This window comes from Orycteropus afer, unplaced genomic scaffold (genome assembly GCF_000298275.1).
Source record: "Orycteropus afer afer isolate SDZICR_OR568_19922 unplaced genomic scaffold, OryAfe1.0 scaffold00687, whole genome shotgun sequence".
Lineage (NCBI taxonomy): Eukaryota > Metazoa > Chordata > Mammalia > Tubulidentata > Orycteropodidae > Orycteropus > Orycteropus afer.
The window spans coordinates 1,079,367-1,094,046 of record NW_006922274.1 but is presented as its reverse complement, the minus strand read 5'-3'; the positions used below and the strand labels follow the sequence as shown (position 1 = coordinate 1,094,046).

At 40.7% G+C, this 14,680-nt stretch overlaps 1 protein-coding gene across 1 annotated transcript; it reads left to right on the top strand.

Moving 5' to 3' along the window:
* The first annotated feature begins 2,117 nt into the window (after positions 1-2,117).
* On the top strand, positions 2,118-12,158 carry MRPL19 (mitochondrial ribosomal protein L19). The gene is made up of 6 exons (XM_007956928.1): positions 2,118-2,220; positions 2,415-2,532; positions 6,170-6,288; positions 8,448-8,582; positions 11,632-11,813; positions 11,937-12,158. Exons 1-6 carry the CDS (start codon positions 2,118-2,120, stop codon positions 12,156-12,158), a joined length of 879 nt encoding a protein of 292 aa, XP_007955119.1.
* The last annotated feature ends 2,522 nt before the right edge of the window (positions 12,159-14,680 follow it).

Genomic DNA, 14,680 nt, shown 5'->3' with positions numbered 1-14,680 from the left:
ACGACAACAAGCCAACACTAAGGAGGATGCTTGAAGATGAACATGATGCATTCAGTATGGACATGTTGACTGTTAGGTACTCATAGGGCATTAATCCAAATGAAATGACCAGTTAACCAGTTGTGGGGGTGCTGATTCCAACTCAAAGTGACCACGTGTGTGCCATAAGGTTTTCAATGGCTGGTTATTTATTTATTTATTTCTGAGTTAAATAGCAAGGTTTTTCTTCCAAGGTGCCTCTGAGTGGACTTGAACTTCTAATCATTCACATAGCACCTAAGCACATTAACCATTTTCACCATCCAACGACTCTGGAATGGCTGGTAGTAAATAGTTAAATAATCATGTTTCAGCAATGTTGAGTCCTTCCAGTGGCTCATCATTGGCAAGAATACAAATTCTAAATATTTTAAAAAGAATTAAAATGTACTGTTTTCAGCTTCTTCTCTCCCAGCCACACTCACCCAGAGCTGTCTAGCCCCAACTCAAGTTCTGTTTCTCTGTCGTTTTAGGTACTTTGTACCACCTGTTCTGTTAGGAAACCCTCCATCTCCACTCTCACTTGCTCTCAACTAAAAGTTATTGAGTGCCAGGTAGGTTCTAGGTGCAGAGGAAGACCTCATCCCTGTCCTCATGGAGCTTATACTATGATTGTGGAGTTGGACACCAATCCAATTATTATTACAAGTAAAGGAAAAATTGCAAAGGAGATGAGAGCTACTATACCCAGTACCAATGTATAAGCAAAATCCAAAAACTGAAGCATTTGGTACATCTAAATGGTTGTCCCAGAACTAAAAGTGAAACTCCATTTTCAAATTAAGCTGCAGCTGCAGCTGCACCTGAAATCTTCACTTCTGTTGTTCTTAAAAGACAAGTCAGCTGCTTGTAAAAGTTTAACTGCTTGTAACACGAAAGGAAAAAGGGTCGGAGTTTTTAGCTGTGCCAGGAATTGTTTGTTAAAAGATGTTTGTTGAGAATGTTTGTGCAGCTTGTCCTAGAGAGAATACTTTTAGTCAACATGTCCCAAGAGGTCAGGTAACAGAATTGATAATGTTAAGTAAAAACGAACCCCTGCAATTTTCTCCTAACTCTAACCAAGATGGGGTAACACGCCAATCAACCAAGTGTTAGTTCTAATTTCCTGACTCCCTCAAACCACATTTCATTTTCATTAATTCACCGATACTTTCTCTCAATTTTTGCTACATGTAAATCTAGAACTAAGACGAAGAGGCAATCATGCAAGGACTCAATTGTCCTATGTTAAGAAACAGACTTACTGATGTTAAGACAAAAATCCAAGGAAGTTTAACAACCCCTTGCAACTTTTTACCTTGTACCCTTACCGTGCCAGCGAGCGCGCAGCTCTTTGTTTATCTAATAAAAGCGCTCTTTCTGCAATTCGGAATAGTTTAGTACTCTGATCGATGTGTTCCGTTTTTCCACAATAACACTTTTTGCTTTCACTTCCAACAGAGTGCAAGTCTGGTAAATGCCTACGACACAAATGAAAGGCTATAATGGGAGTTTTAACGGAGGAAAGCCTTGCCCGAGAAAGTGAAGGAAAAGTTGACGGAAGTGGGGGCTTTCTAGGCTGATAATGCACCCATGTAGGGGGGTGTCAAAAACCAAAAATACAAACTCAATGCCGTTGAGTCGGCTCGACTCATAGCTACCCCTCCTTGGGTTTCCGAGGCGACATCACTACGGAAGTAGACTGCTAGCCTAGGAAAAAAAAAAAAATGTGTATTTCTTTTGTTTCTCATAACGTGCCAAGCCACACCCCTATACCGGAGCTCTGGTGGCGTAGTGCCTAAGGCATTTGACTAGTAAACAGAAGGCTGGCGGTTCAAACCCACAACCCCTCCTCAGAAGGATGATTGGGCAGTCTACTTCCCTAGTGATACCGCCTGGGAAACCCAAGGAGGGGTCTATGAGTGGGATCCAATTCAATGGCAGTGAGGTTTTTTTTTTTTTTTTTTGGTGGGGGTAGCGGGGAGGAAAATTAAAAGAGTTGGCTCTTAGGTCCCATAGCAGCCACCGTCCCGCCGCAGATGGCTGCGGCCTTGTCGCACTGATTACTGGGAGTTGTAGTCTTGGCCTGCGGAGTGGACATGGCGGCTTGCATTAGAGGCGGCTTTGGGGCTGTAGTGGACCTGACCCGGAGCTTCAGAGCCGCCAGGGGACTGCTCCCTGCACCGGCCTGTGCTGTCTGCGGTAAGCCGGGGGCGCCTTGCGAGCTGAGATGTGGGAGGGTCTTGGGGTCGGGCTCGGGTGATGTGGTTCCAGCTTTCGCGGCCTAGATAAAAGAGATCAGGGCAGACCTAAGCGGAGACCCCTGTAGAATGGCATGCTGGCAGTGATTGCGTTGGCACCCCAGCAGACCTGACCTTTGTTGTTCGCTCCCGCAGGGGCCTACGCGGGCCCTGGACGGCCACAGAGTACTGGACCTTCGGGGCCCGATACATTCAAGCCACCGCCTAAACCTGTCATCGTGGACAAGCGCCAACCCCCGCGCCAGGAGAGGAGGTAAGACCGCAACCTGGGCGCAATTCCCCCTTCTTGGAGGGCGCGTGAATCAGTATTTGCTTTAGGGGTCTCAGCTCCGAAACAGGGGTAGAGCACCCAGAACACGGGCTTTTATTTAGGATTTATGAGCTTACATATATAAAGCGCACCCAACTCAAGTTGGTTTCCGCTCTTTCTTGCCCAGCCAGCATTGAATTTTCTCTCCAGTTAATAAGACTTTCAAGTAGGAATTCTATAGCTTTATAACTCATTCAACTCTAGCATTTAGTGGCCTAGTGCGTAAGGCATTTGACTGCTAAGTAGAAGGTTGGCGGTTCAAACCCACCACTCCGTGGAAGGAAGACTGTGCAATCTACTTCCAAAGGTTTACAGCTAGATGGCAGTGAGTTTTGGTTGTTTTCTGTTTGTTTGTTTTTAAGAGTTAGTTCTGTGACCTATCCCGTTAATACCTGTTTAGGCGCTGGATCCGATCTCTTTCCACAGAAGACTACCGTGGGTGGGAATAGATTGATCAGAACTCCCTATGTTTTAGGTGGGAATTCTTGGCAGACGTGATACCGTGGTAGATATCACCAACTTGTGTCTGAAATTTGTTCTTCAAAAGAGTGTGCATAAAAGCCTGGTTCACGGAAATGAATGGTGGTAACCTTGAAAGCTACGTGCAAATTTAGATGAACTGGGATTTGTAGAAAGTGTTCCGGTAGAGCTGTGTAAAGAACTTTTTAAAATTATAGAGCTCTGGTGGCATAGTGCCTAAGGCATTTGACTGCTAGCCAGAAGGCTGGTGGTTCAAACCCACCAGCCACTCCTCAGTAGGAAGACTGGGCAATCTACTTCTGTAGAGATACTGCCTTCCTTTTGTTGTTGTTTGAAAGGGCTCTGGATTGTTAATTGGATGATCACAGTGCCTTTTGAAATTTCAAATATTTTAGAGTTCAAACTGGAAATAAAAAAGGATTTATGGAACCTATAGACTAAGAAGGAGCTCTGGTAGTATAGTGCCTAAGGCACTTGACCACTGAGCAGAAGGCTGGCAGTTCAAACCCACTAGCCACTCCTCGGAAGGAAGATGGGGCAGTCTCCTTACGTTTGCTATGAGTCGGGGCTGACTCAACGGCACATAACAACCACAACGATGTAGACTAAGAAGAGAACTCTCCTGGTATAATGACAAAGTTATTTGGCTGCTAACCAGAAGGCTGGAGGTTCAAACCCACCAGCCACTCCTCGGAATGAAGATTGGCCAATCTACTTCCATAGTGATATTGCCTCGGAAACCCAAGAAGGGGTCTCTGTGAGTAGGGATCAACTCCAGGGCAGTGAGTTTGGTTTTCTTTGTTATGTTGTTATGTTGTTGTTGTTATGTGCCGTCGAGTCGGCCCCGACTCATAGTGACCCCTCCTTGGGTTTCCGAGGCAGTATCACTACGGAAGTAGGATTGCCCAACCTTCCTTCCGAGGAGTGGCTGGTGGGTTTGAACCGCCAGCCTTCTGGTTAGCAGACAAGTGCTTTAGCCACTATGCTACCAGAGCTCCTATAATATGATAGCATTTTTAAATAAAGACTGAAACGACACTAAATATTATATATTGTGCAGACATACATATTTATACATGTGAAATGCATACCAAAAAAATAAAAACCAAACTCACTGCCGCCAAGTCGGGTCCAACTCATAGCTACCCCTCCTTGGGTTTCCCACGCAGTATCACTACGGAAGTAGATTGCCCAACTTTCCTTTGGAGCAATGAAATACATACAGTGTACCCAAATGTGTAGGGGAAATCCTCCATCCCAATCAAGTAATTGAACCTAGCTAGCTTTGCTGATAGTGGTGCAAGCTGACATTATGTATCTCTTGATGTTACACAATTAGAAAATTCACACCACGTCCATTGTAATATTCTTAGCAAAAATGTTTAACCTCAGTCAAGGCATGTGGAAACAAAACAAATCCAGTGATGGTCTATAAGATAATAGACTCTACCTCTAGAAAGTCAGTATTCTAAAAAAAGATGAGAGGATAGAGACTAACAAGTAGATACAATGTGTGAAGCCTGATTATATCTTAGATTGGAGAACAAATAGCTTTTATAAAAGACTTTTTCCTGGACAATTAATACATTTGAATATGAATTATATATTACATTATAATTTTCTTAAGTGTCATACAAGTACTGTGACCTGTAGGAGAAGGTCCTTATTCTTAGATGCTTTCTAAAGTATTGAGGGATGAAATACATTGCTGTTTGACATTTTTAAATGGTTGAGAAAAGTTTTATGTATATATAAAGCAAATAGACAAAATGTTAACTAACAATTGGTGAAGCCAGTTGAAAGACATATTCTAGGTTGTTACATTCTGGAGCCAATTTGTTTTCATAAAATATCCTTAATTCTGAGTTAGGAGTAGATTGGCCAGAACTGACCAAGTTGTAGGTGGAATTCCTGCAGATGTGGTACCATGGTAAAAATCTCTAGCAATTTGTATCTGAAATTTGCTCAACCTATTTAAAAAAAAAAAAAAACCTCACTGCCATCGAGTAGAATCCAACTCATTGCAACCCCTCCTTGAGCTTCTGAGGCGGTATCTACAGTAGATTGCCCAGTCTTCCTTCCAAGGAGTGGCTGGTAGGTTTGAACTTCCAGGCTTCTGGTTAGCAGTCAGATGCCTTAGGCACTGTGCCACCAGAGCTCCTACTCGACCTATTAGTAGGTTTGAATATTTTCAAAATAGAAAATTGAGGAAAAGGAAGAACCTCCTGGGCATAATCATCACCAAATTGATGATGGTAATTAACTATAGGAAGTAGGTAAGGGTCCACAGAGTCTTCAGCTACAGTGATCATTTGTTTCTTAGGTTGTGGTAGAGACATGAGTGTTCATTATAACGTCATTTATTCTTTTTCTGTAGCTTAAATATTAATAATGAGTTTAAAATCAGGAAATAGGATGATTAGGATAGTCCCTGGATGACACAGACAGTTAAGCACTGGACTACTAACCAAAATGTTGGCGGTTTGAACCCACCCAGATACTTCTGGGAAGATAGGCCTGGAAATCGGCTTCTGAAAGGTCACAGCCTTGAAAACCCTTTGGAGCACTTGTACACACTGTCACCATGAATTGGAATCGACTCAACAGTAACTTTCAACAAAATAGGATGATTATTTTAAAAGTCAGTGTTTAATTGGTGATTTTAAAGTTCCTTTCTTTTCCAGCATAATTTATTATAATGTGTACAAATCAGTGTGAGGACTGTGGTTCTAGTCACAGGCTTTGGAGTTACACAGACATGCCAACATTTCAATCAGCTGTAAGTTTAGCTAACATGTAACACTGGTTCAGCTATTTACATTTTTCAAGCCTCACTTTCTTCATCTGTAAGAAGGAGATGATAATACCAAATCTTCCTAGTTGTAGTAAGGATTAATTTATGTTCTAGAGGTTTAATAAAGCTTTTAATACACTGCCAGGCAAGTACCCAAATTGTTAGCTATTTTCATGAGCTTTGACGGCAACTTTAGAGAAAAAGATCAACTTTTTAGATAAGGAAAATCAATAGCATTCATTTCTTTGTAAAGCAACAATATTTCTTGTAATAGTCTTTTGATTTTGTTTTTCATATTTTTCACAGGTTCTTGAGTCCTGAATTCATTCCTCCAAGAGGAAGAACAAATCCTCTGAAATTTCAAATAGAAAGAAAAGATATGTTAGAAAGGAGGAAAGTTCTCCCCATTCCAGAGTTCTATGTTGGTCAGTAAAAGCAGGATACTTTTATTATTAGTGGTAAAAGGGTTATTGTTTTGGTTACTTTGTGCTGCTCTAAAGGGAAATACCACAGGTGGATGTTTGAACAAACAGGAGTTTGGAGGCTTCAAGTCTGAGTTCAAAGTTCCAGGCTCTAGGGGCTGAGTGACAGCCCCTTGACCTTTATCTTCAGCTCTGTCTCTTGCTCCCGGCCCACTGAAGCTGGAGGCTTTCTTCACTCAGGCAGCTAGCTGCTGGCTGCTGAGGCTGACAAACCCAAGGTCAACAAGTGAAAAGGAACAGTCTCGATACTACCAAACCACGTGGCAGGCCATTGATTGAAATTCATCAAGAGTCCCAAGATCGGCAGACAACATGGCAGGCTGCTGAACAGCAACTGAGCTACGTGAAGGATTCTGGGGTGCCAAAAGCTAGCGACCTTCCTCAAGGTTGCGTCTTATAAACTGGAAGCAGACCACATCCATAACTCAGCTGCTCCAGTAGATTCTACCATGAAGTTGATTACCAGTCTAACTATGGGGAATAAGTACATCCAGCTGCCCAGCCACTCAAAACCAGGCCCAGCCAAGTTGACACATAACCTTAACTCCCACAGTTATGTCATAGTTTCTCAGTGCTGCTGTAATAAATCCCACAGGTGGATGATTTTTTTGAACAGAAATTCATTTTCTCACTGTTCAGGAGGGTGGAAGACTGAATTCAGGGCGTTGGCTCCAGGGGAAGGCTCTATTTCTCTCTCTGTCTCTCTCCCTCTCTCTCTCTGCTCTTGGGGAAGGTCCTTGTCTCAGCTTTTCTGGGCTTATGGACTGATTTTTTCCTCTGTTGTCTCCAGGTCGTTTTGGTCTTCCACCTGTGTCTGCTTTCTTCTCTGCCTAAAGTCCTTTTTTAATCTCAAAAGTGATTGGCTTAACTCACACTCCACACTGTTAAGACCTCATCAGCATAACAAAGACAGTTCTGTTAAAAAGCTGGTGGTGTAGTGCCTAGGGCATTTGACTGCTCACCAGAAGGTTGGTTCAAACCTGCCAGGCACTCCACTGAAGGCAGACTGGGCAGTCTATGTCTATAAAGATTTACTGCCCTGGAAACTCAAAGAGGGTCTCTGTGAACCACAATTGACTCAATGGCAGTGAGGTTTTTTTTTTTTTTCTTTTCTCCCCATAATATAGGGGTTAGGAGTTCTGGTGATAACAGTGGTTAAAGCATTTGACTGCTAACCCAGGTCAGTGGTTTGAATCCACCAGCTGCTCCATGGAAGAAAGATGAAGCAATCTGCTTCTGTAAAGATTTATAGCCTTGGAAACCCAGTAGGGGTCCCTATGAGTGGGAATCTACTCAATGGCAGTGAGTTTGATTTTGGATATACAGGGTTAGGTTTCTAGCACATATTTTTGGGGGGGACACAATTGGATCTGTTCTGGTTACCTAGTGCTGCTCTGAGAAATATACCACAAATGGGATGACCTTAACAGTTTATTCTTACAGTTTGGAGGCTTTAAGTCCAAGTTCAAAGTGCCACGCTCTAGAGACTGGGTGAAAGCCCCTCAACCTTGGGGTCCAGCTCTGCCTCCTACTCCCGGCCCACTGGAACTAGAGGCATTTCTTCACTCAGCTGCCTGGCTGCTGAGGCTGAGAAGCCCCAGGGTTGACAAGGAAAAAGGGACAGTCCTGATGTTACCAAACCACACGGCAGGCCATTAACTTAAGTCCACTGTAAGTCCTAAGGTCAGCAGAGCATAGCAGGCTGCTGAGCAATGATACGGCTACATGCAGGGTCCAAGCGTGCCATAGGCTAGAGACTATTCCCAAGGCTTCTCCTTATATACAGGAAGCAGACCACATCCCAAAGGCAGCTACTCAGCTGCTTGTGGTAGATCCCACCATGTAGTTGATTGCCAGTCTCATCATGGGGAATAACTACCACCAGCTGCCCAGACACTCAGCCAGGCCCAGCCAAGTTGACACACAAACAACTATCACATCAATCCATAAAAGTTTCATTTTCCCGGCATAAATAAAATTGTTTTCAAATACCTGGGTTTGTACACATGAAGTAATTATTCCTAATATGTTGAAATATGTAGAAATGCCATATTTTGTTTCTGCATCTCATATGAAAAGTCACTTCTCTTTTGAATTTGTAGGAAGCATACTTCGTGTTACTACAGCAGACCCATATGCCAGTGGAAAAATCAGCCAGTTTCTGGGAATTTGCATCCAGAGATCAGGAAAAGGCCTTGGAGCTACATTTGTCCTTAGGAATACTATTGAAGGACAAGGTGGGTTTCATTTCATTATTTTGATTTTCTAGAAAATGTTATTTCGTGATTCTTTTCTATTTTCTTTATTCTAAGACAGCTGAAACTTGAAACAGGGCTCTGAGAAAAGACATGGCAGTGCTTTTCATGAGCCTGTGGCCTTCGACTTATGAACATTGGTTACTGATTAAATACAGTTGGTTGGCTTTCTCCTGAAGGCTTCTTCTACTGCAGGGATAATAGCCATTAGGACTACAGGCAGTCCCTGGGTTATGAATAAGGTCCTTTTCTAAGTATGTCTTTAAGTAAGATTTGTAGGTAAGTTGCAACAGGTGCAAATGGTTCTTCTTTATCCTTATTTTGGTGGCACAGTGGTTAAAGCATTTGGCTGCTAACCAAAAGATTGGCTGTTTGAACCCACCAACTACTCTGTGGGAGAAATATGAGGCATTCTGCTTCTGTAAAGATTTATAGCATTGGAAGCCCTATGGGACAGGTCCATTCTGTCCTGTTGGGTTGTGTGTCTGAACTCAATGTGGGTTTTTTATTTTTCTTTCTGTCTGCAAGAAAAGGCACAAAGCCTTTTCAGTGCTTTGAAAGCTGCACTTGCAGCAAGTGAAGGTGAACCTGGTGATGCATTTGTTCAAAGTGAGGGCAAATTTACATAATATTAAAGGGTAAGACCTGTAGATTTCTCAAACCATGGTGACGTCAAGGAAAGAGATAAGTGACTGCAAAGCAGTTTGAGGCTTTCATTTTAGGACAAATAATCCATGAGGATATTAAGATAAACATAATGATGTCCTCATGAGTTATTTACTGCTAAAATTAATGACTCCATTTTGCTTTATATTATGACAAGCACCACATTCACCACATTTTATAAAATTTGGAGGCATTTAAAATAAAAGGCAAAACTGTGTTTGCATACTATGCCTAATAAGGCAGAGAAACAGGTGGCAAATTGTAGAAAGATTATGACTCAAAATGTCAAGAGCAGTAAAGTTTCCACCCTTAAGGTTGTTAGCTTCATGATCCCCAACAGTGATGTTATTATGTTCAGGCAGTTGCCATGCATGCATGTAGTAGGAGCTCAGCAGGACTGGGCAGATTATAGAAACTTGTGCTTCCAGTCAGGTTATCTATTTGGAAAAGTCTTCTAACAAAGAAATGAACATTGGTGTGAGTCAGATTCTTCTTTAAAATGGTGATATTAATAGTTTCTGTCTCATGGGATGGTGGCTAATCAATAGACAACTGTGATCTTGTGTGTGAAATAATGGATAGATAATACTCAGACAGTATTTAGCTTCCTCTTGTGCTTCTCTACAGTGTGTTTCAACTAGCGTAATCTGCCTCATCTTTCCCTATCGATACACTATTCTTTGGTGGTTTGTTCTTGTCCAGTGGCTTTATATACCATCCATATAATGATAACTCATAAATTTACCCCTCCAGGACTGACCCTTTCCAGGTTCCAGATTTGGAACTACCTAAACTATGTGTTTGACATCTCCACTTGGAGAAGCATACATAAGTGGAATAGAGAACTATTTATTTTCCTTCACACTATGTTCCTCTCACAATCTTATCCATTTCCAGAAATGGCATCACTCCCAAACTATTTATTTAAACCAAAGCCTAGGAGTCATTTTTAATTTTTCCTTTCACATATCCATTCAATCAGTGTTTTCTCGGCTCAGTTCCCAAAATATATCCCAATTCTATCTGTGTTTGTCCACATCCATTGCTAACTCTCTTGTCCAGGCCTCCATCTTCTGCTTATAATTGTGCAGTATCTCTTGGTTTATATTACTGACCCTCTAAGTTACTCTTCAGTGAGCATGGAATCTGAGCAAGAAGAGCAGACAGGATGGTTTTTAAAAATTGTAAAATAAAACATAAATGCAGCTGCTAAGTGAGTCTTTTCCTAGTTGTTCCATGGCAATTTGTTAATTTTGCATTTGATGCTCTTTTTGCCTAGAACATTCTTGGCCCTTTATAATATTCAAACATCATCCTCTCAGTGAGACTTGCCCTAACTGTAAAGTTCCCCTGTCCCAGCCACAGTGTCATACCCTGTATTGTCTTAACTATTTGAAATTATTTTATTGATTTATTGTTTGTCATCATGCACTAGAATGTAAGCTTTATGAGGGGAGAAGGATCTTGCCTGTTTTGATTTTGCTACAGCCACATCTAGATCAGTACCTGGAACAGAATAGGTAGGTGTACAGTAAATACTATATTAAATCCTGTTATTAAACATTAGATGTAATGTTTGTCATCCACACTGCCACCTGGTCAATTCCGACTCATAGCGACCCATAGGGTTTCCAAGACTATAAATCTTCACAGAAATAGATTGCCTCTTCCTCCCACAGAGCAGCTAGTGGGTTTGAACCACTGACCTTCTGCTTAGGAGCCAGGTGCTTTAACCACTGTACCACCAAAGCTTCTCAGTGTTGATCACAGTTGACTGTATTTGTATTTCACTTGGGATTATCCCAAGAAATTTCAGAAAACACTGGCCCTTAAGTGTTTAATGATACAGATGGTGTATATTTAAACTGTGGCTGGCAGCATCTTGATACACCTAAACCTGTTCTTACCTTGCCTCTAATGGAGGGCCTCAGTGTGCTGAAAAACTGAGGCTGTCCTGAGGGGCTTCTAAACCCAAGTTAGAACTTAAAATTTTACATACTCCTTTTACATCGTTAATCCTATTGCTCTTAACGTGGAAGGTTGATTTTAATTCAAGTAATTGGGAAATAAACAGAACGTGACAGAGTGAAGAATGTAGTCAGCCTTTCTCAAACAAATTAATGCTGTCAGAATTGAAGAGAGATATGACTCAGCATGTTTATAGAAGACTTTTTTTAGACTACTAATTCAGATTTCTTTTCATCTAAATGGATTTTAGTTTATTTCTATTTCTTTTCAAATTTATGTCACATTTCCTACATGTAAAATCCTATGCTAGTTCCCTTATGATAAAGTGTTTCCCATAGTATGACGCATATGCAAGAATCTGAACTTATATTAAGAATGTTTTCTTCTCTTTTTTAAGGTGTTGAGATTTGCTTTCAACTTTATAATCCTCGAATTCAGGAGATCCAAGTGGTTAAATTAGAGAAACGGCTGGATGATAGCTTGTTGTACCTAAGAGATGCCTTACCTGAATACAGCACCTTTGATATGAATATGAAGCCAGTAGCACAAGAATCTAACCAAGATGTTCCTATTAATGAGGTATAGGATGTACACTTGGAACTGGAAGTTCAAATATAAAATCAGAAAGAATACTTACTGGAAACTTTAGGAGATTTTTACTTATGTCTCATAGCCTGATTGTTCCTTTTCTGTCTTCCTTAGTTGAAAGTAAAAATGAAGCCCAAGCCCTGGTCCAAACGCTGGGAACGTCCAAAATTTAATATTAAAGGAATCAGATTTGATCTTTGTTTAACAGAAGCACAAATGAAAGAAGCTAAGAAGTGGGATCAGCCATGGCTTGAGTTTGATATGATGAGGGAATATGACACTTCAAAAATTGAAGCTGCAATATGGGATGAAATTGAAGCATCGAAAAAGCCCTGATTCTGAGATTGAATTTGGTGACTCACAGAGGATACACTGACTCCTCACAAGATATATTTTGAGACCAATTTAATTTCATTTATAATGACATAGTCATTAAATAAATGTTTGTTATTTCAGTGATCTTTTTTTAAAAAAAGTAAATAAAATTAATAAACAGTTCATTAAAAAGAGAAACATACGTGCCAAGTGGTCAAGATGTCCGTTCTCTTCCTGGAGGCAAAGTTACAACAGAAGGGAAAATGTCCCCAGAGAGCGCTTCGGTAAGCGTGGAATCTGGGCACAGAGAGCAGAGAGGACAGTTTTTAAAACTGTATAATTGAAACAAAATAATAAGATTTTTATGCACCCATCACCAGGTTATGAAACAGACCATTTAGTATATCTGAGAAGACATGTGAGTCCCCAGTTGCATCCTTCCCTCCCAGATGTAGGCACTATCTTGATTGGGTGTTAATTGTTTCCTTGCTTTTTTTATTTTTAAAAACCTGTTAGCAAGTATAGAAGAGCAATACTCTCATCATTACTGCATTTGTATGCAAATAAGTTGTGCTTCATGTGTATGTTTCCAACTTGTATGTTTTCTTTAGCAAAGTGGAAAAAAAAATGGCATAGCAGTGCTTAGGAAAATACCTCTGTGGGTGGAGGGGAGCAGTTGGCAAATAAACATGGAATGTGTGTGTTTGTGAGAAAATATGGTATGTTAAAGCTTTACAAAGAACAAGACAGTCTCTGGGTCGTAGTCTGGCTTCAGCTTCCCTAGGAATTTATAAGAGCCACTTTTGGGGAAGTCCATTGTTGAGGTCATGAGTGAGTCCGGCTCTATATATACTCATCACAGGACATCTGACTATAGTGTAGACTAGGTTATTGGTGTCTGGCAGAAAGATGATCAGAGGGAGTAGACTTTTCTGGTTCTAAGTTCACAGTGAATCAAATTCCAGCTCTGGGGAGATCAAAACAGTACTTTGTGGATTGATAACCCAAGTGTCCTTGCTGATCCATGAGCTGGGTGTGGAATGAAAGCTGGTATGTAGTCACACATGTTAAGGACAAGCCTAGAGATCATTTGGCCCAGAGTCATCTGGGCATGATGCTTTTCAGGTTGAAACAGCAGTGCAGAAGGAGCATGGATCTTGGTGAGGGTAGTTCACCCTGTCTCTTGGATCATGATCAGAGCTACCCTTTGGTCATAGCCATCTAGGAATTTCATTTCTCTTAATCTGTTTTTTCTGGATTCCATGTTTCCCATGTTATTACTAGCTCACATGTTCTGGTGGAACACATCCTTCAGTATCTTCTAAAGGAAGTATGCATGGAAATAAAATTTTTGCCTTGCATGTCTATCATACTTGTTGCTTTGTAGAAATGTAGATTGGAGATCATTTTTCTTCACAATTTTGAATGTATTGCTCTATTGTTTTCTTGTTCACAGTGTAATATTGGAAAATCCAAAGCTATTTTGATTTCTGTTCTTTGTATGTGACTTAGCTTATAGAGTCTTGTTTCCCAGGATAGTGCCATTTCTCAGTGATGTGAGTGTTTTCATCTATTGTGTTGTGCACTTGGTGAGGACTTTCAATGTGGTAACATAGACTTCAGATCTGGGAAATTTTTTTGTGTTCATTGATGATTTCCTCTCCTCTGCTGCTTTCTAGAACTGTTATTTGGAGATTGGATCTACAGGACTAGATCTCTAATTTTCTTACCTTTTTCCTATATTTTTTAGCTCCTTAATCAGTCTTCCAACTCTGCTATCATATTTTAAAATCTCAAAACCCTTTTTGATTTCTGAACTTTAAGTACCCTTATTTTATGTTGTCTATGGACTCATTCCACTTCCTATGAGAATATTCATGATTTTATGTGTGTGTGTGTCTTAATTGTTCTCCTGAAGCATCTTCTTTCTCCAAATTCCTCCTAACTGTGTGTAGTCACTTCTGTTTTCTACATTTTAGGCTTTTTTTTTAGGACATCTGGTACTCTTTGGCTGTCTGCTTATGGGGGATTAAAGAATTGATTGTAAGCTTTGACTTGAAGAAAGGTTTTTTTTTTGTTTTGTTTTTTTTTTAATTTTTTATTGTCATTTGGGTGAAAGTTTACAAAGCAAATTCATTTGCCATACAGTAGTTCATAATTTTTGTTTCATGACATTGACTGTAATTCCCCACAATGTAACAGCTCTCTTTCGACTTTCTTCCTATAGTTACCTTTTCCCTGTGTTCTTCTTTCCTATGCATTCCTGGCCCCCTACCCTGAACTATCTCACTGTAAGCAAACACTACCCATCTGTTCTCCCACGATTTGATTGATCACTGTAAGGAGTGTATCAACCTGATATAAATGTTAACTCTGTATACCTGTCTATCGTTTGGCTGGAAGCCACAGGAGTGAGTTCAGTTCCAGACCCGCAGGGTAACTAGGGGCCATAGTCTCACCAGGCCCTATTAGACTAGTAAACTAAGTCTGCTTTTATGATTTTGAGTTTTGTTCCACATTATTCTCCCACTCTATTCAGGATC

Coding starts and splice junctions, on each gene's coding strand:
- MRPL19 (XM_007956928.1), top strand. CDS start 2,118: ATGGCGGCTTGCATTAGAGGCGGCTTTGGGGCTGTAGTGGACCTGACC. Junction 2,533..6,169: donor CCCCCGCGCCAGGAGAGGAG/GTAAGACCGCAA, acceptor TATTTTTCACAG/GTTCTTGAGTCCTGAATTCA. Junction 6,289..8,447: donor CATTCCAGAGTTCTATGTTG/GTCAGTAAAAGC, acceptor TTGAATTTGTAG/GAAGCATACTTCGTGTTACT.